This window comes from Panthera pardus, unplaced genomic scaffold (assembly GCF_024362965.1).
Source record: "Panthera pardus isolate Hobbes unplaced genomic scaffold, ASM2436296v1 HiC_scaffold_7, whole genome shotgun sequence".
Taxonomy (NCBI): domain Eukaryota; kingdom Metazoa; phylum Chordata; class Mammalia; order Carnivora; family Felidae; genus Panthera; species Panthera pardus.
Window position 1 is genome coordinate 34,281,755 of NW_026527002.1, and position 27,017 is coordinate 34,308,771.

At 34.1% G+C, this 27,017-nt stretch overlaps 1 protein-coding gene across 3 annotated transcripts in view; it reads left to right on the top strand.

Annotated features, from left to right (window-relative positions):
* CNBD1 (cyclic nucleotide binding domain containing 1) overlaps positions 1-27,017 on the top strand; it is a 457,457-nt gene that overhangs the window by 20,675 nt on the left and 409,765 nt on the right. For all 3 annotated transcript variants that reach the window (XM_053896366.1, XM_053896367.1, XM_019453410.2), the window contains exon 3: positions 18,522-18,635. In XM_053896366.1, coding sequence (XP_053752341.1) covers positions 18,522-18,635 — 114 coding nt within the window. The remainder of the gene's footprint in view (positions 1-18,521; positions 18,636-27,017) is intronic.

The following is a 27,017-nucleotide window of genomic DNA, read 5'->3' on the forward strand; positions in this document are numbered from 1 at the left end:
CTTTTTTTTTTTCTTTCCTTTCATTTTCCTTTTTTGCTTTTTTAGCCCAGACATAAAAAACAAAAAACAGAAAACCAAACATGTTTCTAGACCTACCCCCCACCCCCCACTTTGGGTGATCATAGTAAGAGAGTAAATCATCTAGATGTAGGTCGGCCAAAGTATCCATTTTACATAAATATTATCAGCTTTCATCTTTCAGGTTTGATAATCTCTCCTAAGTAGTATTCTCTCATCAGACAATAAACTTCTCTAAGCCCAGTCTGGTTGTCCTGCCTGACTTCCTTCTATTAAATCCCACATTTACTGTGCCTTCTCTTAGATACCAAATCCCCAGAGTTTTTTGGATATTTTCTTTTGAGGAACTGGTACACACCAGGGGTCTGGGAGAGGGCATGTTTTAGCATACCTGTATATATGTTTTGGGTTTAGGTTTAGAAAAAGAATATAGGATTACAAATACAACCATAGATATGAAAATGAATATTTTTTTAGAATAAGAAAATAAATTACAAAAAATTAATGATGGCATGGCAATTCAGGTCCTTTTTCCTAATGAGATTTCTTTATGGAATTTATCAGAAATATATACACTGAATTCTTTCAGAATTACAAAGCTTTTAATTGATTTTAACAAATTGGGAAGAGATATAAGAAAAATGTATTCCTTCATATTTATTTATTCTTTATCTGCTAGATGTTAAAAATGACCAATGAAATATTCTTCCCCTAGAATAAAAAAAGAAAGGCTGAGAATTAAATGACTCAAGGATTGAAATTTTTATACATGAAACCTACCAAGGGTTTGATTATAGATATATAGCTACATATCTCTATCTCTATCTCTATCTCTCTCTCTCTCTCTCTCTCTCTCTCTATTTCTACCTCTACCTCTACCTCTGTCTATATTTATATATCTTCCTTATAGTTGTGCTTCCTTTGGCCCAGGATGGGAAGATGGAGGGGAGGCTGCTACTCTCCACCACTTCCCATGTGCCTCTATCCTGTACTCAATCCCAGTTGTTGAAGCTGCTCCTGTCCCCTACTGGGCATATGAGAGCTCTTGTTACTGGATTTTATACCTTGTGCCTGCGTGTCTATAAACTTTGTACAAAAAGCAAGCCCCAGTGTGTGGTAGCTGCTCTCCATATGCATGTGGTCAGTCACATGTCTGGTGACTGTGTCTGTCTGATATTTCTTCTCTGAGAATAAATACAGTATGTTGGTATATTATTCTGGAATTTTTTTTTATCACAAGTAAAAGAAAATTTAGTAACAAAGAGGGATGATGTCACTTTGATGTAACATCTAAATTCTTAGATGTAGGATTTTTTATCTCTAGTAGACTATATATGTTCCATAAGGGCAGGAGATTTACCTTATTGCTTCCTACCCCTAGACATTTGTCATAGAGGTCAATGTTTTGAACTGAATTACACTCTTATGATCAGTAGAAATAACTATCTTCTTCATGCCTAAAAATATATACATATATGGGTTTTCTACCTGTGTTGATTAAGAGGATAGGTACATATTTATAGTGTGTAATTTTTATTTATTTATTTTTTTAGTATTGTCTAGAGAGCTAATAATTTTTAAACTTTTTTTTAAAGCAACTGTTGGTTTGACATTCCGATTTTCTTCCTGAACTGTATGCTTTGAAGATTGTTTTCCTTATCAAAGTACTTTATGATCAGTCAGCTCTTTTGTTTAAAGTTAAATTTACTTGGTTATAAACAGAGTAATATGGTTTAAAAGGAAATATATGTTCTCCTAAGTTTCAGACAAACAAACAAACATGAGGCTACATGTTTGCAACTGCATTTTCTTATGTGACCAATTCTTGTAATTTCAGGCAAAAACCTTTAAACATGTCTGAATTGGAAATATAAGACACAAAGTTATGATGCATATGCATTTGTGCATTTGTATAAGAATGGTGTTAATCAGACAATTAGCTTTGTGACTGAGATATAGAGTTTAATATTTATTAGTGATTAATATTACTAATATATAGCCATTTAGTCTCAAATATGGATGTAGTTATACTAACTATATACTTTTTACACTTATGGAGATTATAACTCATAAATAGGTTTTAGCCTAAAGTTCATTTAAAAATTTTTTAAAAAATATTTATTTTTGAGAGAGACACAGACAGACAGAGCACAAGTGGGGGAGGGGCAGAGAGAGAGGGAGACACAGAATCTGAAGCAGGCTCCAGGCACTGAGCTGTCAGCACAGAGCCTGACGTGGGGCTCAAACACATGAACTGTGAGATCATGACCTGAGCCCAAGTTGGATGCCTAACAGACTGAGCCACGCAGGCACCCCCAGCCCAAAGTTCATTTTTAAGTTGACTATCTAGCATTCATCATTTCCCCGTAGACACAATATTATAGAGTCAGAGGATTGTAGAACAGAAAGTTAAGTCAGAAATCATCTGGTGGAAACTCCTTAACATACAGGTGATTAATTTTGCCTAATTTTCCCAAACTGTATCTTTTAATTTTATGCTTTTATAATAAAAAGGATGAATATTATGCCATTAAAATTATAGTCATCAATAAAAATACAAAAAAATGACATTTAATAATTGTTTCTTATTGCTTCAGGTTAAGGTAAAGTACATTAAATTAATGGAGTATTAGAAGTTGATAGAGACAATACAAATTATTTTAAGGCAGCTCCTGGACAAGGTTAAGGCTTTTAGAGTCTATTGATAATGGCTAGTTCTTCATTATAACTATTTTCATTTCAAAATATATTATCTTTCTTTTTCTTAGTGAGGGTGTTTTACTAATACATAATAATATGTTGACATATTAGACATAACCGTATTTTTTGACATAAAATGAAAATATGAAGAGTTAGGCAATTTTTATTTTTAAGGAATTAAAGTGTGGATAAGAAAGGAGACAAAAAGAACTTTGAAAATATGGTTTATGATAGATAAAGGAAATTAACCAAGCTGCGATTTCACAAACATTTATCAGGAATGAAATCAATTTTTATTTTGAACAGTTTCTGCTGTTCAAATGACCACAATTTGCACTGTCAATCCAGTGGTGGCAGAAAAGGTAGGCAGAGATAGACCGAATCTTGCATTTATTTTATAGGCTGTGAACACCTTGGAAACTTGTAATTCAGGGTGTACTTATTAATGTTATTTTACCCAAAGTGCATGCTCTTATCTTCAACTGTCTAGAGCAAGATTCTCTACCTGAGGCAGTACCTCTCCCAGGGGCATATAAACGTGGACTAGGAGATGACACTTATAATAAATGGGTAGGAACTAGGCATTGTAAACAGTGTAGTGTGCAGTAAAATCCTGCACATTGTTCTATCCAAATGTCAATAACCCTCTGTGATGTTGTATTTTATAATAAGAAATATATATTTGGTCTGGTTTCTGGCAGGGAGCTCCTAAAACTGTTGAAATTTCCTAAATGATAGGGTGATAAAGGTGTCTGTTGTTATGTTAATGAGGTGGTAGTTGAGGCCACCAAGGGATTGGTTTTGAAGGAAGACCAACCACGTGTTTAAAAAGTTCAAACTTTCAGTCACACCCCATGACCTCCTGGGAGGGGCTAGAGTTTGAATCAATTGTTGATGGCCAGTGATTTAATCAGTCATGACTATGTAATGAAGCTTCCATAAAAACCCAGAATCATGGGGTTTAGGGAGCTTCTGGGTTGGTTAACATGTGGTGGTGCTGATTAAATGCTGTGACTGGAGAGGGTATGGAAGCCTTGTACCCCTTACCATATATCTTGCCCAATGCATTTGTTCCATCTGGATGTTCATCTGAATCCTTTATCACAGACTTTTATAATAATCCAATAAACATAAGTACAGTTGATCCTTGAACAACACAGGTTTGAGCTGCATGGGAAAACTTATGTGGTTTTTCTTAAAGTTTTATTTAAATTCTAGTTAGTTCATGTATAGTATAATATTAGTTTCAGATGTAGAATTTAGTGATTCATCACTTACATACAACACCCAGTGCTCATCATAACACATGCCCTCCTTAATACCCATCACTATTTAACCCATCCTTCAACCACCTCCCCTCCAGTAACCCTCAATTTGTTCTCTATAGTTGTGTCTGTTTCCTGGTTTGCCTCTCTCTATTTTTCCCCCTTATGTTCATCAGTTTTGTTTCTTAAACTCATCTGAATGAGATCATACAGCTTTTGTCTTTCTCTGATTTATTTCACTTAGCATAATACTCTAGGTCCATCCATGTTGTTGCAAATGGCAAAATTTCATTCTTTTTGATGGATATATATTCCATTATATATATATTTTTTTACCACATCTTCTTTATCCATTTATCAGTTGATGGACTCTTGGGCTCTTTCCATAATTTTCCTATTGTTGATAATGCTGCTATAAACATCAGGGTGCATGTGCCCCTTCAAATCATGATGTTTGTATCCTTTGGGTAAATACCTAGTAGTGTAATTGCTGTATTGGAGGGTAGTTCTATTTTTAACTCTTTGAGAACCTCCATATTCTTTTTAGAGTGGCTGCACTAGTTTGCATTTCCACCAACAGTGTAGAAAGTTCCCCTTTCTTTGCATCCTTGCCAACACCTGTTGTTTCCTATGTTGTTCATTTTAGCCATTGTGACAGGTGTGAGGTAACAATTCATTGTAGTTTTGATTTGCATTTGATGATGAATGATGTTAAGCATCTTTTCAAGTGTCTGTTAGCCATCTATATGTCTTCTTTGGAAAAATGTCTATTTATGTCTTCTGTCCATTTTTAACTGGATTATTAATATTTTGTGTGTTGAGTTTTATAAGTTCTTTATATATTTTGGATACTAACCCTTTATCAGATATGTCATTTGCAAATATATTCTCCCATTCTGAAAGTTTTCTTTTAGCTTTATTTGATGATTTCCTTTACTGTGCAGAAGTTTTTTTTTTATCTTGATAAAGGTCTGATAGTTTATTCTTGCTTTTGTTTCCCTTGCCTCAGGAGATGTATCTAGTAAGTTGCTATGGCTGGTGTCAAAGTGGTTACTACCTGTGTTATCCCCTAGGATTTTTTTGGTTTCCCATCTCACATTTAGGTCTTTCATCTATTTTGAATTTATTTTTGTGTATGTTATAAGAAAATAGTCCAATTGCATTATTTTGCCTGTTGATGTCCAGTTTGCCCAACACCATTGGTTGAAGAGACATTCTTTTTCCCATTGGATATTCTTTCCTGCTTTGTCAAAGATTAGTTAACCATATAATAGTGGGTCTATTTCTGGTTTTCAATTCTGTTCCATTGATTTATGTGTCTGTTTTTGTGCCAGTACCATACTGTTTTGAGGACTACAGCTTCATAATATAACTTGAAGTGTGGAATTGTGATGCCTCCAGCTTTGCTTTCCTTTTTCAAGATTACTTTGGCTATTTAGGGTCTTTCATGGTTCCATAACATTTTAGGATAGTTAGTTCTAGCTCTGTGAAAAATGCTGTTGGTATTTTGATACAGGTTGCATTAAATGTGTGTATTGCTTCCAATAGTATAGACATTTTGGCAATATTTGTTGTTCCACTCCATGAACATGGAATATTATTCCATTTCTTTGTGTCATCTTCAATTCCTTTCATTAGTGTTATATTGTTTTTAGAGTACAGATATTTTACCTCTTTGGTGAGATTTATTCCTAGGTATCTTATGGGTTTTGGTGAAGTTGTAAAAGGAGTTGATTCCTTTATTTCTCTTTCTGCTTCTTCGTTATTAGTGTATAGAAATGCAATAGATTTATGTATGTTGATTTTGTATCTTGTGACTTTTCTGAATTCATGTATCAATTCTAGCAATTTTTGGTGGGGTCTTTTGGGTTTTCATATAGAGTATCACGTCATTTGCAAATAGTGAAAGTTTGGGTTCTTTCTTGCTGATTTGGATGGATACCTTTTAATTCTTTTTTGTTGTCTGATTGCGGAGGCTAGGACTTCCAGTACTATGTTAAATAACAATGGTGAAAGTGGACATCTTTGTCTTGTTCTGACTGTAGAGGAAAAGCTCTCAGTTTTTTCCCCATTGAGGATGATATTGGCTGTGGGTTTTTTGCATATAGCTTTTATGACATTGACATATGTTCTCTCTGTCCCTACTTTGTGGATATTTTATCATGAATGGATGTTGTACTTTGTCAAATGCTTTTTCTGCATCTATTGAGAGGATCATATGGTTCTTACCTTTCTTTTATTAATGTGATGTATCATGTTGATTGTTTTATGAATATTGAACCACCCTTACAGCCCAGGAATAAGTTGCACTTGATCATGATGAATGATTCTTTAATGGACAGTTGGATTCAATTTGTTGGTATTTAATTGAGAAGTTTTGCATCCATATTCATCAAGGATATTGACCTGTAGTTCCCTTTTTTAGTGGAGTCTTTGGTTTTGGAATCAGGGCAATGTTGGCCGCATAGAATAAGTTTGGAAGTTTTCCTTACATTTCTGTTTCTTGGAACAGTTTGAGAAGAATAGGTATTAACTTATTAAATGTTTGATAGAATTCTTCTGGGAAGCCATCTGGCCTTGGACTTTTATTTGTTGGGAGATTTTTTATTGTGATTCAATTTCTTTTCTGTTTATCGATCTGTTCAAGTTTTCTATTTCTTCTTGCTTCAGTTTTGGTAGTGTATATGTTTCTAGGAATGTATCCATTTCTTCCAGATTGTCCACTTTGTTCTACCTGTGTTCTTCTCCTGTGAAATTTTTCATAATATTTTGTTATAATTGTGTGTATTTCTGTAGTGTTGGTTGTTATTTCTCCTCTCTTATTTGTGATTTGGGTCCTTTCTGGGTAGAGGTTTATAAATTTTATTAATTTTTTCAAAGAACCAGCATCTGGTTTCATTGATTTGTTTTTTTTGTTGTTGTTGTAGTTTTTTGTTTAGTTCCTATATCATTGATTTCTCCTCCAATCTTTATTATTTCCTTTCTGCTGACTTTAGGCTTCATTTATTGTTCTTTTTCTAGCTCCTTTAGGTGTAATGTTAGGTTGTTTATTTGAGATTTTTCTTGCTTCTTGAAGTGGATCTGTATTGCTATATACTTCCCTCTTCTGGCTGCTTTTGCTGCATCACAGAGGTTTTGGACTCGTGTTTTCATTTTCGTTTGTTAACATGTATTTTAAATTTCTTCTTTAATTTCCTGGGTCACCCATTCTTTAGTAGCATGTTGTTTAACGTCCATGTATTTGTGATTTTTCCAAATTTTTTCTTGTGGTTGATTTCAAGTTTCATTGCATTGTGGTCTGAAAAGATACATGGTATGATCTCAATCTTTTTTTTTTTTTTTTTTTTTTTCAACGTTTTTTATTTATTTTTGGGACAGAGAGAGACAGAGCATGAACGGGGGAGGGTCAGAGAGAGAGGGAGACACAGAATCGGAAACAGGCTCCAGGCTCCGAGCCATCAGCCCAGAGCCTGACGCGGGGCTCGAACTCACGGACCGCGAGATCGTGACCTGGCTGAAGTCGGACGCTTAACCGACTGCGCCACCCAGGCGCCCCATATGATCTCAATCTTTTTATACTTGTTGAGGGTTGATATGTGACCTAGTATGGGATTTATTCTGTAGAATGTCCCCTGTGCTGCTTTAGGATGAAATTTTCTGAATATATCTGTTAAGTCCATCTGGTCCAGTGTTTCCTTGTTGATTTTCTGCTTAGATGATCTATCAATTGCTGTAAGTGGGGCGTTAAATTCCCAATGACTATTGCATTATCATCAACTAATTCCTTTATGCTTGTCATAAATTGTTTTATATATTTGGGTGTTTGATGTTGGGGGCAAAGATATTTACAATTGTTAGATCTTGCTGGATAGTATTCTTTATTATGATGTACTGCCATTCTTCATCTTTTGTTACAGTCTTTGGTTTCAAATCTAGTTAGTCTGATATAAGTATTACTCTGGTTCCTTTTGATGTCTATTTGCATGGTAAATCTGTCTTCATACCCTCTTTGAATCTATAGGTGTCTTTAGGCCTAAATTAGTCTCTTGTAGCACATACATGGGTCTTTTTTGCTTGTTTGTTTGTTTGGTTCTTATCCATTCTAACACCCTATGTCTTTTGATTGGATCATTTGGTCCATTTACATTGAGTAATTATTGATAGAGATGTATTTAGTGACATTTTATTACTTGTTTTGTCATTGTATCTGGAGATTTTCTGTTTCTTTGTAGTCTTTGTCATTTTTTGTCTTTCCTTTCCACTCAGAGTCTCCTTTAATATTTCTTGCAGGGCTGGTTTAGTGGTCATGATCTCCTTTAGTTTTTGTTTGGGAAACTTTTTATCTCTCCTTCTATTCTGAGTGATAGCCTTGCTGGATAGAATATTCTTGGCTGTATATTTTTCCCATTCAACACGTTGAATATATCATGCCTCTCCCTTCTGACCTACCAAGTTTCTGTGGAGAGTTATGCAGCTAGTCTTATGGGTCTTCCCTTATAAGTTAGGTACTTATTTTGGGTGCTTTTTCTCCAGCAGTAGGGCAGCGTCCTCATGTCTCTATCCCAGCCAAGCCCACCTACCTCTAAAACTCCATTCTTTGAGCCTTGCTGGTTGGAAAAACTCATGAAAATCAGCCTCTCTCATTTTCCCAGCCAATGGTTTTGGGAAAGTGTTCTCCTTGTCCATATCCCTGTGTGCTCTACTATCTCTTACCTTTCTCTATGACCAGGGCTCCCTCCTCTCCTCAGTACCATGATCTATTTCTTCCTGAAATCATGTCTTGCCACTTCCTACCTTTGTCAGTATGGCCTCTTCTCTCCCTCTAGTTGTGCAGTTTGTTCTGTCAGTTCTCAAGTCAATTTCTTGGGTATTCAGAATGATTTGATAGTTATCTAGCTGTGTTTAAGGGAGGAGGCAAGCCTAGGGTACTCTTACTACACTGCCATCTTAGCTCCTTCTACTTATGTGCATTTTTTTCTGATAAATATAGTACAGTACTGTAAATGTATTTTCCTTATTATTTCCTTTCTTTTCTCTAGCTTATTTTATTGTAAAAAGACAGTTTATAATACATATAACATACAAAATATGTATTGATTGACAGTTTTGTTATCAGCAAGGCTTCTGGTAAACAGTAGCCTATTAGTAGTTAAGTTTTGGGGGAGTCAAAAGTTTTATGTGGATTTTCAACTGCGTGAGAGAGATTTGGATGGTGGGGGGAGTTGGTCCCCTAACACTGTTGTAAGCTTCTATAGGAAATTAGCCAAACCTGAACTTAGAGAGAGAGTCACAGGAACCTGCCATTGTAGCCAAATTGGACAGAATTGTGGGTAACCTGGGGATCTTCTACACGTGATTGGCATCTGAAGTGAGATGGGATCAGTTGTGGGACTGAACCCTTAACTTATGGGATCTGAGATCTCCAGGTACTGTTAGTACTGAGTTGAATTCTCAGACACTCTGCTGGAGTCCCCAAAGTTGCTTGGTATTGTGCGGGAGCCACCTTCCACTCCCCACATGCATTGGAGTTAGGTCCAGGAACTCACACATACATTGGAATTGGGTCCAGGAACCATAATCCCCTTAGTCTCCCATTTCTCACCCACTTAAGGAACTCTGGTCTAGAGAATGTTTCCTTAGATAAAGTTTCTCCAGTTAAAGAAGTTGCTATAATCTCTAAGATGTCATTAACCCTCAAATTTCCCTACATCTTGATTTTTTAAACTTTTCTTTTAACTTTTATTATTATTATTTAAGAGATAGAGAAAGAGTGTGAGCAGGGGAGGGGCAGAGAGAGAGGGAGACACAGAATCCAAAGCAGACTCCAGGCTCTGAGCTGCCAGAGCAGGGCCCAATGCAGGGCTCAAACTCACAAACCGTGAGATCATGACCTGAACTGAAGTCAGAAGCTTACCCAACTGAGCCACTGAGGCATCCCCTCTTCCCACATCTTGATTTAAGAAACAAATTCATATTCTTATGAAAACCTGCTTCTCATCTCCATTCCTTATCAATATTATCACAATTAGACTCTAAACTACCAGAGTGAAACAACCTTAGGAGTTTGGTTCACCACTGCATTTTCATTGACTATTTTGGTTCACGCAGTTGAACGTGGACTCTGCGTGCAGAATGCACACAGTTGCATTCAAAACATATTTGCTGAATGTCTATCATTTACTCAGTAATCAAAGCATGCAAATCTTGCAGGCATGTTTTATTCACTTGTTTCTTTATTTCTCCATATGTTATACTTAGATTCTACTGTTCCTTTGTATTACTAATACTTGTTATTTACCTCTTATGTACTACTCAACTCTCATTCTTATTACCTGTCTCCAGGTCTACCACATTTCCAATTGGAGTTCCACTCTCAAATTTCTTCTTATCTTAATTTCTCATTGTGTACTACAACAAAGTAAATCTTTTTATTTCATTCATATATTTTTAATATATCTCATTTTTTGAGTTTTATATTTACAGAAAAATTGAGTAGAAAGTAGAGTTTCCAAATGCCCTTTACTTCTGTCTCCTAGTTTCCCATATTATTAACATCGTGCTTAATAAGTATGGTATATTTCTTACAATTAATTAGTCAATATTGGTACATTATGGACTAAAGTCCATAATTATAATAAGGTTCACTGGGTTGTACATGGTAGGGTCTTTGACAGATTTTAAGGACATGTAATTATCATTACAGTATCATACAGAGTATTTTTTGCTCTAAACATCCCTTGTGTTCACCTATTCTTTCATCCTTCCCTAATCCATGGTAACCACTGATCTTTTTATTATTTCCATAGTTTTACCCTTTCTAGAATGCCATATACTTGGAAAAATACAGTGTGTAGCCTTTTCAAATTGATTTATTTCTCTTCACTGATGCATTTAATGTTCCTTCTTGTTTTTTCATGACATGATAGCTCATTTCCTTTTGACATTGAAAAATATTCATTGTATGGATGTAATACAGTTTGTTTCTCTATTCAGTTGAAGAATGTTTTGGTTGCTTCCAAGTTTTAGCAATTATGAATAAAGCTGTTATAAATATTCATGTATAGGTGTGTGTGTGTGTGTGTGTGTGTGTGTGTGTGTGTATGTTAAGTTTTCAACTCACCTGGGTAAATACCAAAGAGTGCAATTGCTGTATTATATGAGTATTGTTAGTTTTGTAAGAAACCACCAAACTGTCTTCCAAAGTGTCTATACCACTGTATTTCCATAGCAATGAATGAGAGCTCCTATTGCTTCACAACCTTGACAGGAGTTTGTGTTGTCAGTGTTCTGAATTTTAGCCATTGTAGTAAGTGTGTGGTGATTATCTTGTTATTTTAATTTGCATGCTTCTGATGACATATATGGAGAATCTTTTCATATGCTAATGTTCTTCTTTGTGAGGTGTCTGTTCATATCTTGTACCATTTTTAATAGGGTTCTTTGTTTTCTTATTGTTGATTTTTAAGGGTTATTTTTATATTTTGGATACCAATCCTTTATCAAATAGGTGTTTTGCAAATATTTTCTCCCAGCGTGTGTATTGTCATTTCATTTACATGATAGTGTCTTTTTGCAAGCAGAAGTTTTAAATGCTAATAAAGTTTAACTTATTAATTTTTCTTTTCATGAATGATATTTTTGATGTGTAATCTAAGAAGCTATTGCCAAACCCAAGGTCACCTAGATTATTTTTCTATGTTATTTTCTACAAGTTTTATACTTATTTCACGTTTAGGTCTGTGATCCATTTTAGGTTAATTTTGTGAAGACTGTAAAGTCTGTGTCCCCCTGCACTTTTTTTTTCCAGATAGATGTCCAGTTACAGCATAATTAAAAAATGTATATATCCTTGGGGCACCTGGGCGGCTCAGTTAAGCATCCAGCTCGTGGTTTTGGCTCAGATTATGATCTTGCGGTTTGTGAGATCAAGCCCCATGTCTGGCTTTGTGCTGAGTGTGGAACCTGCTTGAGATTTTCTCTCTCCCTCTCTCTCTGCCCATCCCCTGCTTGCATGCATGCTCTCTCCCTCTTAAAATAAATAAATAAACTTAAAAAAAGAAAAGAAAAAAGAATTACCCTTTCTGTATTGAACTGCCTTTGCTCCTTTGTCAAAGAGCATTTGATTGTATACATGTGGATCTATTTTGAGGCTTGCTATTGTGTTTCATTGATCTTTTTGTCTACTCTTTTTGCCAATATTATTTCCCTGAATGTTTGGGAATTTCTACAAATATGTCTTCAAATTTAATTTCTTATTCAACTCTCTCTAATTTGATCTTTAACATATTCATTGAGTTCTTCATTTTAATGATTATAATTTTAATTTTGAGAAGTTCTACCAAGTTCTCTTTTCAAATTTGCCTGGTCATTCGTGATAATCTTTTGTTATGGATCATGATTGTTATTCTACCTTTATTTCTACAAATATTTTATATTGTTCTATATTCTATATCTAACATACCAGGATTATAGTGTTTAACAGTATAAATCTAATGCTCCATTCATGGTAACTTGTCTTTGCACATAAAATTTCTATGAAAGTTTTGCTTATTCTTAACATATAATAACATAAGACCTAAATTGTGGATAATTTCCCCCAGGGAGAATTTATAACTGTCTCTTCTTAGAACCAGAGTATACCAAGAAACTGGGATTACTTCATTCTCCTTCAAAAATCTTTCTCCAAAGCAAATTTCTCAAGCTGAGCTACCCTCTTTTTTCCTGGGTCAAGGTACATTTTTCTCTCAGCAGTGCTCTTATCAGTGCCCTCCTCACAACCCTACCCCTTTGTCTGCTTCATGCTCACATCTTAGGTACCTATTCAACTCACTTTAATTTCTTTTTTTTTTTTCTTTTGCAATGTGATGGTTTTTGGAGATCTCAATATCTCAATTACTTTCTTCTTGTGAGACCAACAATGCAACAGAAAATTCTTTGTGCATGATATGTGCAACAACAGAGTTCTTCAGAGAATCAAGACTGCCATGATGTAGTAACTGAAGATTTTTCTTTCTAAGATGTGATGTTCTACACTATAAGATGAGTGCCAGATATTTTCTCTTTAATAGTTCTCTTCCAATGATGTAAAAGATTCAGACTCATTGGCTAAGTCCTTTTCAATAAAGAAGTCTCTCTCATGGCTAGACAATTTTAGTCTTGACATTAACTTGAGAGCTTCATATGTATTTGCTAAAGAAGGATTTAAAGTTGACTCAAATTCTTGTTCTTTTTTCACTGAAAATGGAGTTTATATATCTATATTTGTAATAAAATAAAAAATGTGTTACTATATGCTATATATTCTGTACTTAGATTTATATTAATAGTTATTATTTTTACATGGCTAATACATTATAAAAAAATGGGCCATGGTTTTGCATTTATTTTTTCTAACTACTACAGTAATCCTAAAGGTAGGTAGTTCTTTTCTAGAAATAAATAAATGAGAAGATGAAATAGTTTGCAAAAGATAAACCACAACATCAGGTTACATGCTAATCAGATATTTGTTCTGAAAATAGGGTAAGTAAAATTTTTTGACAGATCAATAACCCTGTAAAAGGTTAGGTTCAGTCTTCAAGTCATATCTTTGCAGTTGGCTTTGTCAAAACAGATCTTTTAATTTTTCTTTAGGAACTTTATGAAAATAAAAAGGGGTTGATCTTTATGATTAATATATCTGCTAATCAATTATAGTGGCATGTGGAACTCCTTTGAAAAACTAATCAAATAATTTTGACGCCATGAAGTCACTCGTAATGAGCTTTATCCATAGATAAGAAAGATGATCAAATGAATTCATAAGTAGAGACTACATTTCCAAAATATTTAAAAATAAGTCTGGAGAAAACTGAACTGCATGACACTTTATAGTGACATTATCTAAAGACTGCTGATTGATTGATATTTTCATTTAGTAGCCAGGGCATTTTAAATACATTGGCCTTATTATGTAGCATTTTTCTTCTTTCTTTAATTTTGTAATAAAATAATAAAAGCCATTATATACAAGGTAATATATAATAAAATAAATATATACATTATACATAATGTATAATAGTATATTATATCTATATTTTTATGTATATATATACAAGGAACTTAATTATTATCAAATTGTACCTCTGCTTTCTTCTAGTTTGCAAGAATAACATTCACATTTTTTCAATTTTCATCACATAAATGACTAGATGCTACAATACTTATAAGACAAATTTAGGAAGAAAAAATCTATGAGTGGTTGAATAGATCCAACCTTTATGGCTCGTTTTAACTAATTTAAAATAAAAAATGTAAACTGCCTTAGGGAAGCCACATAAATATAATTAATCAATAAGTATTTTATTAAAAGTATATTATGTTCCCAGACTTGTAAGCAAAACTGAATGGGATACAGAAGATATAACTAGTTAGGGAAATCTAGCCATTATAGACAAACCCTAAATCTTAGTGGTATAACACAACAGAAATTTCTTTCTTTCTCACATCAAGCCCTATAGGGTTATATTTGATTGGTAGGCTGTTCTGGTTTAGGAACTCAGGCCTCTTTCAAACTTTTGTTCTTTCATCTTTGTGGTTTTCAAGTTTAACCTGCTAATTTGCTTCAAGCTGGAAAGGAAAAAGACATAGAGAATCTTTTATAGAAGGGTTTTTTGGTGAGATTGGGGGCAGATTTCGATGGGCCTGGTCTGGAAATGGTGCACATAACTCCCACCCTCTCTTCCATGTTCCTTTGGCTAGAACTTAGCCATGTGACTATATCTAAGTGCAAGAGAAGTTGGGAAATATAGGTTAGCCCTGTACCCAGGAAGAAAGGGACATGGTTTGTTGTAGCATAGGGAAGTTTTTAAGATAGATATAACATAATTGAATATTAAATATTGAATTACTATTATTTAGACATGTATCTATCATTTAGTACATAAGCAAGTAAAGCATATAAAGCTTAAATGACTTTAATACTTTTAAACCTTAATACTTTTAACTTGATATAAACTAGAAAAATTAGTACACAAACAAAGGTCATTTTGATCCCAAGACTAGGGTTCTTTTATTTATTTTTTTTAACATTTATTCATTTTTTGAGTGTGAGAGAGACAGAGCATGAGCAGGGGAGGGGCAGAGAGAGAGGGAAACACAGAATCTGAAGCAGGCTCCAGGCTCTGAGCTGTCAGTGCAGGGCCTGACGTGGGGCTTGAACTCACAGACTGTGAGATCATGACCTGAGCTGAAGTCGGATGCTCAACCAACTGAGCCACCCAGGTGCCCATAGGGTTCTTTTATTTCTTATTGTAGGCACAATCTAGTAGAGGAGGCAAAAAGTAACTACTTGTCATGCAGTTAGGGAACCCTGCCAAGGCCATTAACTGGTATCCCTGTCCCCTGGCCTGGGATAGTGTAATTTATGTAGAGCTAAAAGATTATTTTGATTGATTCACACAGTAATTTAAAAATTTTTTAAAAGTATGTTACAGTCTTATTCTGCTCAGGTTGACATAATACTGTAGGTTGTCTTAACAGAAATTTATTTCTCACAGATCTAGAAGACGGGAAGTCCAAGATCAAGGTGCCAGTTGTTTCATTTCTGACTAGAGCTGTCTTCCTAGCGTGCAGATAGCTGCCTTTTTGTCGTGTCCTCTTATGGCCTTTACTTGGTGTGTGCATGTGCAGAGAGAGATCTTTCTCTCTTCCCCTTCTTACAAGACCACCAGTCCTAACAGATTAGGTCCCTGCCCTCATGATCTCATATAACTTTAATTACCTCCTAATAGCTTTATCTCCAGTTACAGTCACATTGGCGGATAGGGCTTCAACATATGAATATGGGGGAGGGGGAGGAACACAATAATCTATAGCAGTCGCTAATATTTAAAAATAAAAATTTCACATGAGAGTTCAAACTTCTGGCTTATGTAAAAATTTTAAAAAATGAAAACCTGTAGGATCTGGCCATTTTAGACTTATCTTAAGACATGACAGATGAGAGAGAGAGAGAGAGAGGTTGTGGCTTTCTCTTTATGGACATTATTTCCAGTTTGGCACACACCCCACCTTTTAATACCTGCTTGGCTATTGTAAGCATCCTGAAAGTGTTCTAGAGTTCTGGTGTGTAAATCTATAGGTTTTGTATGTATTTCCCCTTCATCTGAGGAAACTGGGGTTTCTCTGCAGGTGAGTTTCCTTGCAGGTGAGCTTCAATAAAGTAGAGAATTTTGTCCATAGAGTGCTTACTCATAGCTTAGGAAATTATGTGGACAGTTTTAAAGTGTCAAATAGTTATTTGGATCCATGGTCTACTTTCTGACTCTGCCATAATTCTTAATTTTTCTGTATCCCTGGATTTCTAATTATATTTATACCATTTCTCCTAATCTACTTCTCTTGTGCATATTTAGAGGCATTTATTGGCATACTTCACATAGTTTTAGACAATAATGCAACCTACTGAACACACAGAACTATATGTTTTTATTTCAAAAGAGACTTAGAATACGCATATACTGCCAGATTACATTTTGTGATGTAGAGTATACATCATAGCAGCATAGAGCACTTAGGTCCTCATTTTGAAAATTATATCATGCCTAGTTCTAGCATTTGTCTTTTCCATTTCAGCCTTCCACATTTTTTACTTCTTGAAGATATTAACTTGGAGACAGATCATAAACACTGGTCCATGTACATCAGCTACCACACCTTGAAAATTCTCAAGGATTAGATGAAGCAGGCAGTTCAGTCATAGACATGGAAAATGACAAGAGTGAAGGTCTTAGCATTTTGATGTAAGCTTCTTAGCCACTCCAAAGATGGTCTATCCAGATCACAGATTGGAGTAAGGTTCCAAGTCTTATAGCATGGGCTCCATGTAGACAAAGGAAAGAGACCATAATTTTGTACTTCATGGGCCTCAATTTCTTTATCTACCAAATGAGGATGATAGGAATATCAGCTGATATAGTTGTGTAAGGATAAATTATATGTTACATGTAAACTGCCTAGAATAGTGACTGGCACTTAGTATTAACTAACATGTTTTATTGTTTAGGGAGCAGTGTATCCAAAAAGTTAAGACAATGGGTTTTAAAGTCAATATAGTTTTCATTTGTACCCTGTGTCCTCTACTTACTAGTTCAATGAATTAAGTTTGCAGTTTCTTTATGTGTAGAATGGGCAATAAAGAATAGCAACTTTATCGGGTTGTGTAAATATATAATGAGACAAAAATAGTGTAAAGATTTTAGCCCAATGTTTGGCCTATAACAAGTACCTGATGTTTTACAAGTAGATGTGTAAAATAGATAAATGTAGAATGTGAATTCTAAGTTGGGGGAAAAAAAGATCTTGGAGAAGCTTCTAATGATATGTGACTGGATTTAAAACAGATTAGATTCTTGCTTCATGTATCTCTATAGTGTAAGATTAGGCATGAAAATGCTTAATGTATATTAAATCAAATTCACTTTGCACTATTTGAGTTAATTAAGTTAAATTAACTTAGATAACATTCTTAAAGTATGTAGTATTTGTTTTGTGTAAAGAATTAATATGGCATTTTAGGAAACTTTGGCCTGGAGAAAAAAAGCTGTTATAAATATTTTATAATGTGTTGCTATTATTTACACTGACAATGAAATAAAAGATTTCTCAAGTATTTTTATATTCATTGCCATGAGGCAAATATTGACAAAGATGTTTATCAGTGTTCGTTTTTAAGTATGATCATTTTTGATAATTATTGAAATAAGCTGTCAAGATGAATGCTTAGCATTTAAAAAAACTGATCAATTTTTCATGGTGGTTGTCTATTGAAAATTGAATGAAGCAGATTTTCCAGAAACAAATGTCATTACCTGACACTGAATGATAATTTACTATATCCTGTGGATTATTGGCATTTTTATATTTGCAGTGTGTTGAAATCTGGCTACAAATAGGAATCCCCTGGAGAAGGATGTTTAAAATAGGCCCATGCAGACCTCTAGACTTGGAGATCTTTCTTCAGAAAAAGGATAGAAAACCGTACTTCTAAAAAGCATCCCAGATGATTCCACTGATCTTGTGGATTGGGAAATGTTGATCTTTTGCTCTAACATATCTTTATTCCAGTTCTAAAAAGAGTACATGATATTTTCATAAATCATTGCAAGGATTCAGATAAATATACTTTTTGGTGATATATATGTGACCTCTGTGAATTATTTTGGAGGAATTTTAATTATGTGGCATATTTTATGTAAGGGCTTTAATCAATTACAGAAATAAAACTTTTAAGAAGGCCGAACTTAAAAATTAAATTTTTGACATTGACATTGCCATAAATCTAATATTCATAAAATATTTCTTACTGAGGCACACTATGAACAATTTTTATAGTGGATCTTTTTAAAGCACAGAATGTTTATGTTTCATATTTTTGTCATTTGTTTTTTTAGGCTAAATAGTATAGACTTAAGTTGTATGTATTGAGTCAAAAATCTTTCCTTGGAAACTATTATCTTATGACACTTAAAATTTAATTTGTCTCTCTTATTTTTAAAGCCAGAGTTCTTACAGTATCCTGTCAGCTCACAATATGTTTATAAAGCAATATCCTAAAATATTCCTGAAGAAAAAAACCAGACTGCCTAAACTCTTCAAACAAGAGGAAAAAAGGTAATGATGTCTTCTTTTGGAAACAAGGTTGATGTGCATATGCATTAAAAAACAAATGGAGCTCAAATAATGAAAGTATTTAATCTGTTTCCAGCACTCCATGCTAGGGAGCAGCCAAGAAAATGAAGTTTGGTAGGGAAGAGTAAATTTACACAATGATTTGGAGGAATTTTAATTATATGGTATGATGATTGGGACTAATAAGTGATGTTGCTCCTTTAGTTTTATCATTAAAAAGAATAAGCAACTAGCCTTATGTAATGAACATAATAAAAGAAAATGCTATTAGGAATGCGAAAGGTAATACAATAAATGATACAAAGAAAAGTAGGAAAATTATAAATTATGATAGAGTTGTATAACTTGAGGCTAATTTGATAATCTAGATGTTATTGATTAATTTCTAAAAAAAGTGCTACTAAATTTATTCAAGGAGATAGAAATTAAAAATGTAATATGGTATAAATAGAAATTGTAAAAAGTACTCTTCAAAAGTATAATTTGGAGCAAAAAAGAACAAAAGCAAAAATTAAAAACCCGTAGCCCAAGTGATATCACTAGAAGTTCCTTTCAAATGTCCAAGAAAAGCTAAAATTTCCATGCAATTTAGTTTTTCCATAGTGTAAAAAATAAAAAGTAGTTTGTGATTTTGCCTTGTATCCATAACTCTGATATCAAAATTTAGCAAGAATAAAAGCCCCTGGGTGGTTTGGTTGGTTGAGCATGCCATACTTGACTTAGGCTCAGGTCATGATCTCTCAGTTCATGGAATAGAGCCCCACATGGGGCTCTGTGCTGACAGTGCAGAAGTTCTCTCCCCTGACAATGCAAACAGTGCCTGCTTGGAATTCTCTCTCTCCCTCTCTGTATCTGCCCCTCCCCAGCTCACATGCATGCACTTTCTCTCTCTCAAAATAAATAAACAGCTAAAAAATTTTAACAAAAGTAACGTAAATAAGAAATACTAATTTTAATTATTATCATGTAGGAAAATATACATAATAAAATATTAGCAAGTGAAATAATGCAATAGTGTATTAGATGTGTACATCATAGTTATATTGGTTTCATCTCATGAACTTAAAGAAAGTTCATCATTAGAAAATCTATTATTACAATTTTATACTACTAGTAGTTCAAGAAGAAATGTTGAAAAGGTATTTGATGTAATTCAATATGTCTCATAGTAAAATTAAAATCATGCTTTTACTTGTAATTTGTGCAGTATGTGACTATTAAAAACTACAAAACATTTATATTTTAAGCCAGAAAGAAACTCCTCTAAAGTAGCAATAAAAATACCTTAAATGGAATTAAAATTACATTCATGAAATGTATTAAATTATGAATCTCTAAGCTTAGCTTACACTGGCCCTTGGTAATGTGATGAATCCACATAGGCTTGGATGGTGGGACTAGAGCTCAGGTAATTCAGAGAAGCTTTTGGCAGAAAATAATTGATGAGAAAACATGAATCTTAGCAAACACTAAATACCAACACTATTAAAATTATTCATGAATAACATTTACCCATTATCATTGCCATATTCAACACTCTGTCATTCACTTAATGTAAATGTCATGTGACAGATACAGCAGCAAGGCTTTGAAGAATGACATGAGCCTTGTTTGGGACATCTGGTGAGAATTCCTTATGTCAGGGCATTTGCTAAATATCGAAGTGCAAGGAGAGTAGAAGAAATGCTTCATATAACCATTAACTCCACTTGGAGCAGTGTCACGTAAATGAAAATAAATGGAAGACCTGGCTGGAACATAGATCAAAGATGACTCAGAACTATGACAGTTGTCCAAATTTATTTTATTTATGAATCAACTATAGAGAAGGTAATTTTTTAACATATCGACAGGTATTAGATATCAAATCTGCAATATTTCTTTTAAAAAAGCACTGAATTTTGACTCACACAACTTGGATCTGAGTTTCTATTTTGTCCAAGTGTAACAGCATGACTTGGGAATAGCCTCTGAACATTGCTCTGTTTTTACCTCGGTAAAGAAGATAATATTAATATCCCACATTAATAGCTCATTTCAGAGTTATGCATGGAAAGAACTTTTAAATTGTACTAGCTTTTATTATTATCATGGACTACAGATATAGGCAGTGAGGATGTTTTGTATAGATGTATAACATCTGTCAAGAAATTCTGCCGCTTTTCAAATAGGTTAACCAACAACAGCAACAATAACAAATTAATACATATAATAGTAACAGTAACAAATTGCTGCATCTTCGCTTAAACAAATTTAATATTCACCCTTTTAAACAAGAAATGACAGAGTTAAATTATTTTTTAATTGAAGTGTAGTTGATGCACAATGTTACAATAGTTTTAGATGTACAACATAGAGATTCAGTAACTGTACATTTTACTATGCTCACCACAAGTGTAGCTACCATCTGTCATCATACAATGCTATTACAGTACCATTGACCACATTCCCTATGCTATACCTTTCATCCCCATCCCTTATTCATTCCATAACTGGAAGCCTGTATGTCCCATTCTCCTTCACCCATTTTGCCCACCTCCCACCCACATCCCCTCTGGAAATCACCAGTTTGCTCTCTGTGTTTATGGGTCTCTTTTGCTTGTTTATTCATTTGTTTTGTTGTTTACATTCCATACATAAATGAAGTTATATGATATTTGTCTTTCTATGTCTGATTTATTTCACTTGACAAAATACCTTCTGGGGTGGTTCATGTTGTTGAAAATGGCAAGATCTCATTCTTTTTTATGGCTAATATTCATTCCATTGTATATATACCACATCTTCTTTATGCATTCGATAGATGGACACTTTGGGTTGCTTCTGTATCTTGGTTGTTATAAATAATGCTGTAATAAACTTAGGGGTGCATATATCTTTTGAATTAATGTTTTTGTTTCTTTGGATAAATACCCAGTAGTGGAATTACTGAATTGTATGGTATTTCTATTTTCAGTTTTTCAAGGAAACTCCATACTGTTTTTCACAGCAGCTGTACCAATTTGTGTCCCCATCAACAGTGCATGAAGGTTCTTTTTTCTCTACATCCTCCTTAACAGTTATTTCTTGGAGAAGACAGACTTTTAATCAGTACGCCTTTATATCAGTTCATTTCTGGAGGAAAAGAAGGTTTAAGGAAATGATAGTAATTGAGAAAACTATTCCACAGAATTGTGGAAATCTATGTTGAAGATATATTTATTAAATAAGCAACTTTTTGGGGGGAGAGTAGGAAGTCAAGTATTATAAGGAAGCTTGTATTCTTATTTGACTTTTATAAATCATTTGACTTACTTTTTTGGATAGTAAGCCTAGAGACAATTTGATTTTTTTTTCTTTTAGAGAATGAATAAAAATGACTAAACTGCAGCTTTTCTATTGGGACATTTTACTCCGCATTTTTAACCATTTATTCATTTGTCTGTGGGCTTATTGTTAAACTGCAAAGTTGTGTATGGGCTTTGGCTATAATATACTTGTCTCATTAAATTTAACAGCAATCAATCACATGTTGCACTTAATATGCAGGGTATGGCGTTTTAGACTCTTTTGATATATTTTTACTCAGGACATTTTAATGAAGTCCAATAAGTATCTATTATCCTAAAAGATTTAATTCTAATTAGGCATAGGATCAAAAAAGGATGAAGAAAAGGGAGTAACTTGCTCTGTTTAGAAGGAGTTTCTAGGTTTATAACTTATAACAGATTATAACAGGTTTATAACCAGGTAATGGTAATGTTTAGCAAAACCATCTTAACTTAGCTTGTGTTATATAACTTAAAACTGAAGAAACCTGGTAAGAGTAAAAGGATGTTGGCAATGTGCTATACTGTGCTTCCTGTCCACCAGCCCTGGGGTCTCACTAAGAGTATCCTTCAATGTGCTAAAGGCATCCTGACTGGAAGGGTCTTCTGGGATATTTCTCATGGCTCCAGAAGTCAGTATGCTCAGTTGGCCAAATTACCTATTTCTCCAAAAGCTGTCAAAGCATGTTTTGTGCAAAGATTTGATGCTTCAGTTTGGACTTCAGATTCTAAAGAGACTAGGACATTTGAGCTGCTTGAATTGAAGCTCAAAATTTTACTTCTACATCTAAAAGCAGCAGTAACATGTACCTTTGATCTGGGTTAAAATGATGTGGAACTTCTCTGTAATATATATATATTTTTCCGAAACACATTTTAAAATAATTATTTGGTATAGTACACATTGTACCTTGATGGATTACAAATTCTCTCTAAAAGTGTAAGTGCAGAAAATGCTGGAAAATAAAGATGAATATTTGGAGATGAAGCAACTAAAAACCTAGAGCAAATGGATTCTGATAGACTGACTTTAAAAAAATCTCTGCAAAATTACTTTCTTAGCTTGTGTTCTTTCGAGATTTGGACTCAATTTCATTCTCTAGCATTGTGAAAATTACCAATGTGCTACAGCTACAGCTAAGTAGTGCTTATTTCATGCTAGCTTGAATCTGGCCTCAGGGTAATTAACCACAGGGTATTTGAAAACTATGTATTTAACGTTAGAACAAAGGAGACTGTCCTTTTCGTGATTATAAAAACCTCATTTTGTCTGAAGTTCTGAGGTCTATTGAATGAGATGCTCCTTGAGTGTTTTTTTTAAGTCAGAACAGTAATAATTCTGTTTTACTATTTTTCCCTAAAAATAAATGCAAAAATTTACATCATCTAGGAAGAAACCTTATAATAATGCTTTATCATTTGTTTATTCATTTAAATAATATGTACTGAGTATTGATCGTGTTAAGTGCAAGTCTCGCAGGGTCTCATATTCAGAAGGTATGGCACTGACAGGCACTAAGAGGTAATAAATAAAGTGTAATAAGTGTCAGCGGTGACAAAGTGCGGGGGTGGGCAGTTTGCATTGAGAGTGCTTGTGTTAATGGCAGACGATGTACTAGAAGGTCAAGGCAAGAATCCCTGAGGAAGGGATGTTGAAGTTCAAGGATAAGTAAGAGTTAGCTAGGAGAAGAAGGAAAAGAGTCCTTGAGACAAAAACAAAACAAAACAAAACAAAACCAAAAAAATCCCCAAATTCATGTGATGGTCTTCACCATTATTATCCAAGTGCTGGTAAGGCTATTTTGGCTGATATAGTAATTTCCCAGTTTAGTAGTTGCCACTAGAAAGTTTTGGGAAAATTTTTTTTCAAAATATTTAGATAATTTCTTCCATATATGTCAACATGGGAGTGGTGATGGCTTGCAGTGCAGGAGAAGAAAGAAAAAGAGGGAAAGAAAGAGAAAGAAAGAAAGAAAGAAAGAGAAGAAAGAAAGAAAATAAAGAGGAGAGAAAGAAAGAAAGAAAGAAAGAAAGAGAAAGAAGAAAATAAAGAGGAGAGAAAGAAAGAAAGAAAAAGAAAGAAAAGAAAATAAAGAGGAGAGAAAGAAAGAAAGAAAGAAAGAAAGGCAGAAGGAAAGAAGGAAGGAAGGAAGGAACAAAAGGAAAAGAAAGAAAAGGACAGAAAGAAAAGAAAAAGGAAAGAAGGAAGGGAGGAAGAGAGGAAGAAAGGAAAAGGAAAAAAGGAACAAGGGAGAAAGGCAAGGGCAAAGTGCAGGACTGTCATGCTAGTTTATGAAAGCAATATTTGGACCTTTGAGAGAATTTTCAGAAGGAAAGGGAAGGGAAATTTATAGAAATCTAACTAGTTGCCTCAGCCATGGTCTGATGTCTTTTGTGGCCCAAATTAAATCATTTGCTATGATATAAAAATGAAACCCTGGATGGCCTCGGGCATTACTGTAGCAAAATGGTGGCAATTTGTAGAAATTGCCTAAGTGCATAGGATTTCCCTGTGTTAGAGTGAACTGTTATAAGAAAGTTTCAAGTCTTGAGTTGGAAAAAAAATTCCATTCCATGTTTACAACTACCACTGAGGAATGGTAGATTATTCTAAAAGGAAGGCCCTTTTGTCACACTTTCTTCCTTATGGTTTTGGTTGGAATTGTCCAGGAATAGGCGTTGAACTGTTCTGACTTGAGTAGAAGTATTCTAACTTGGAGTTGTGGAGCTATCCAGGGGTGAGGAAAGGCAGAGAAAACAAGAGGCAGACAAGAAGCAGGAGGAGCCAGGAAATAATTGGAGAAATGTGCACTGAGTGAGGAGAAACCATTTGTCCTAGGCATGGGGTTGAGGACATTTAAGAAAAGAAAACTTATTAATGTATTTCAAGTATGTTGGGCTATATGTGATACAGCATCTCTTTAAGATAACCCCAGTATCTGATGAACTCTATTGCACTTACAAATGCTCTAAATATTTGGTTTAGTTTAGTTTAGTTTGGTTGAGGAAATATAGGCAAAGTTGGTTTTATTTCTGGATAAACAAGACATGGAATAGAGTATTTAAGGAAGAAACACAGTGGCAGAGGTAACTTCAGAATGTCATCTGGGTAAATGTTGAAATCTTAAGGAGAGGTTTGTACTTCCATGGATTTGTGTGGAACCTTATCTAGATTTTAAGAGGCCAGTAGATCCCAGTGGGCATAATTTTAATTGCATGGAATTCCTGACCAACACCCTACCCTGATAATGGAAAAATGTGATACCATCAGTTAAGAGATAGGTAGTGAACGTGGTGCAATTATGAGTTCAGCTGGAAGAGTATTATAAATGCTGCTGCATTTTCTTATAGATTCCATTTCTGTAAGGGGAAAAAGCCATCTTTGATTCAAAGGGAATCAGTTCTAGGTTTAAAAGCCTATAGTTGAAAGTTTGGAGCTTCTTCCATATTGTGTACTATTGGTGGCAAGAAATTTGCTTCCCTGTCTCCAAATTGGCCCTTCCATTCTCCAAAACGAGATGCTTCATTCATTACTTAAATTAGCCCAATGAGGCTAAGATCTCTTCAAGGACATAACTATGAAATCAGGAAGAGAAAGTCTAAAATTTACAAGCTACGTTTTCATTGAATTTAATTATTTTATTTAATAAATTAAGTCCAGCTTGAGTGACAATATAGCTAAATGATGTTTTATTATTGTTTCTCAATAGTCAGTAATCATCAATTCCAATACAGAAGTCAGGTAGAGAGCTTTGGTACTAAAGCAAGGTTGTCTATAGAATATGGAAATGGGGATGGAAAAGAAACTAGATAAAAGCCATTAAGATGAGTGTGTAAGAGCTAAACAAAGCTAATTTAAGAATGCTGAGGGGACACCTGGATGGCTCAGTGGGTTAAGCATCCGACTTTAGCTCAGGTCATGATCTCACAGTTCGTGAGTTTGAGCCCCACCTTGGGCTCTGTGCTGACTGCTCAGAGCCTGGAGACTGCTTCGGATTCTGGGTCTCCCTCTCTCTGCCCCTTCCCCTGCTCATGCTCTGTCTCTCAAAAATAAGTAAACATTGAAAAATTTTTTTAAAAAGAATGCTGAGGAAAATTAAGGATCAGTAAATATGTTATTTTATAGCATATATTTTATAAATATATGGTAATATATTGTTATAGTCAAGGTTGTCTTTAGATATCCCAACTTTTTAAATTTGGGCATCTTTAATTTCAGTTAATATTCAGTAGGTAAATAATCCTTTTGAAATAATTTGACTTTCTTGCATTTTCATATAGCTTGTCATATATTAATGGAAAATGTATTGCTGCTTTATAGCATAGAATACAGATTAAGTACAATCAACTGTTCACATTTAACTGTGGATTTTCTATTGCTTTTTGGGGATGAAAAGAGGAGACTCTGTGTTTGGCATAGACATTTATCTAGTAGAAACCAGGGAAATATTGCTTACCTCTCTCTCTAACCTTAAAATATTCTTCTTATATAATAAGAGATGACAGGATTCCAATATTTGCTGTCAAGAGTATATAAAAGAATTTGCCTTTGAATCCTCAATTTTAACTTTGGATATGTTGGCAATGTGTGGGACAAAGTCAGCACTCTTGCTCAATATAAGACAAAGCTTGCAACTTACAAATGTACATCCTGGGGCTGGAATTCACTCATAATTATTTCCTGGTTTTTCCTGGTTTGGCACCAGTGATAATTAAGCTAAGCTTAACAAATGGAGTTAATGCAGTAAATAAACTTAAAGTGGTTGTATTTATTTGTATTTTTATGAGTCAGGCTGACTTCAGAGTCTAAAAAAAAGGATTGAAGAATCCTATAGCAAACATCTTAAGAAAGATCCTATATATATTTTATATATTATATATATATATACTTACATATATATATAATATATATATAGTCCTATATATATTTTATATATTATATATATATATATACTTACATATATATATATATAATATATATATAGGATACATATATTATATATATATTACTCTGACTCTAACCACTACCTAGTAAAATTTATATGGATTTACAAAA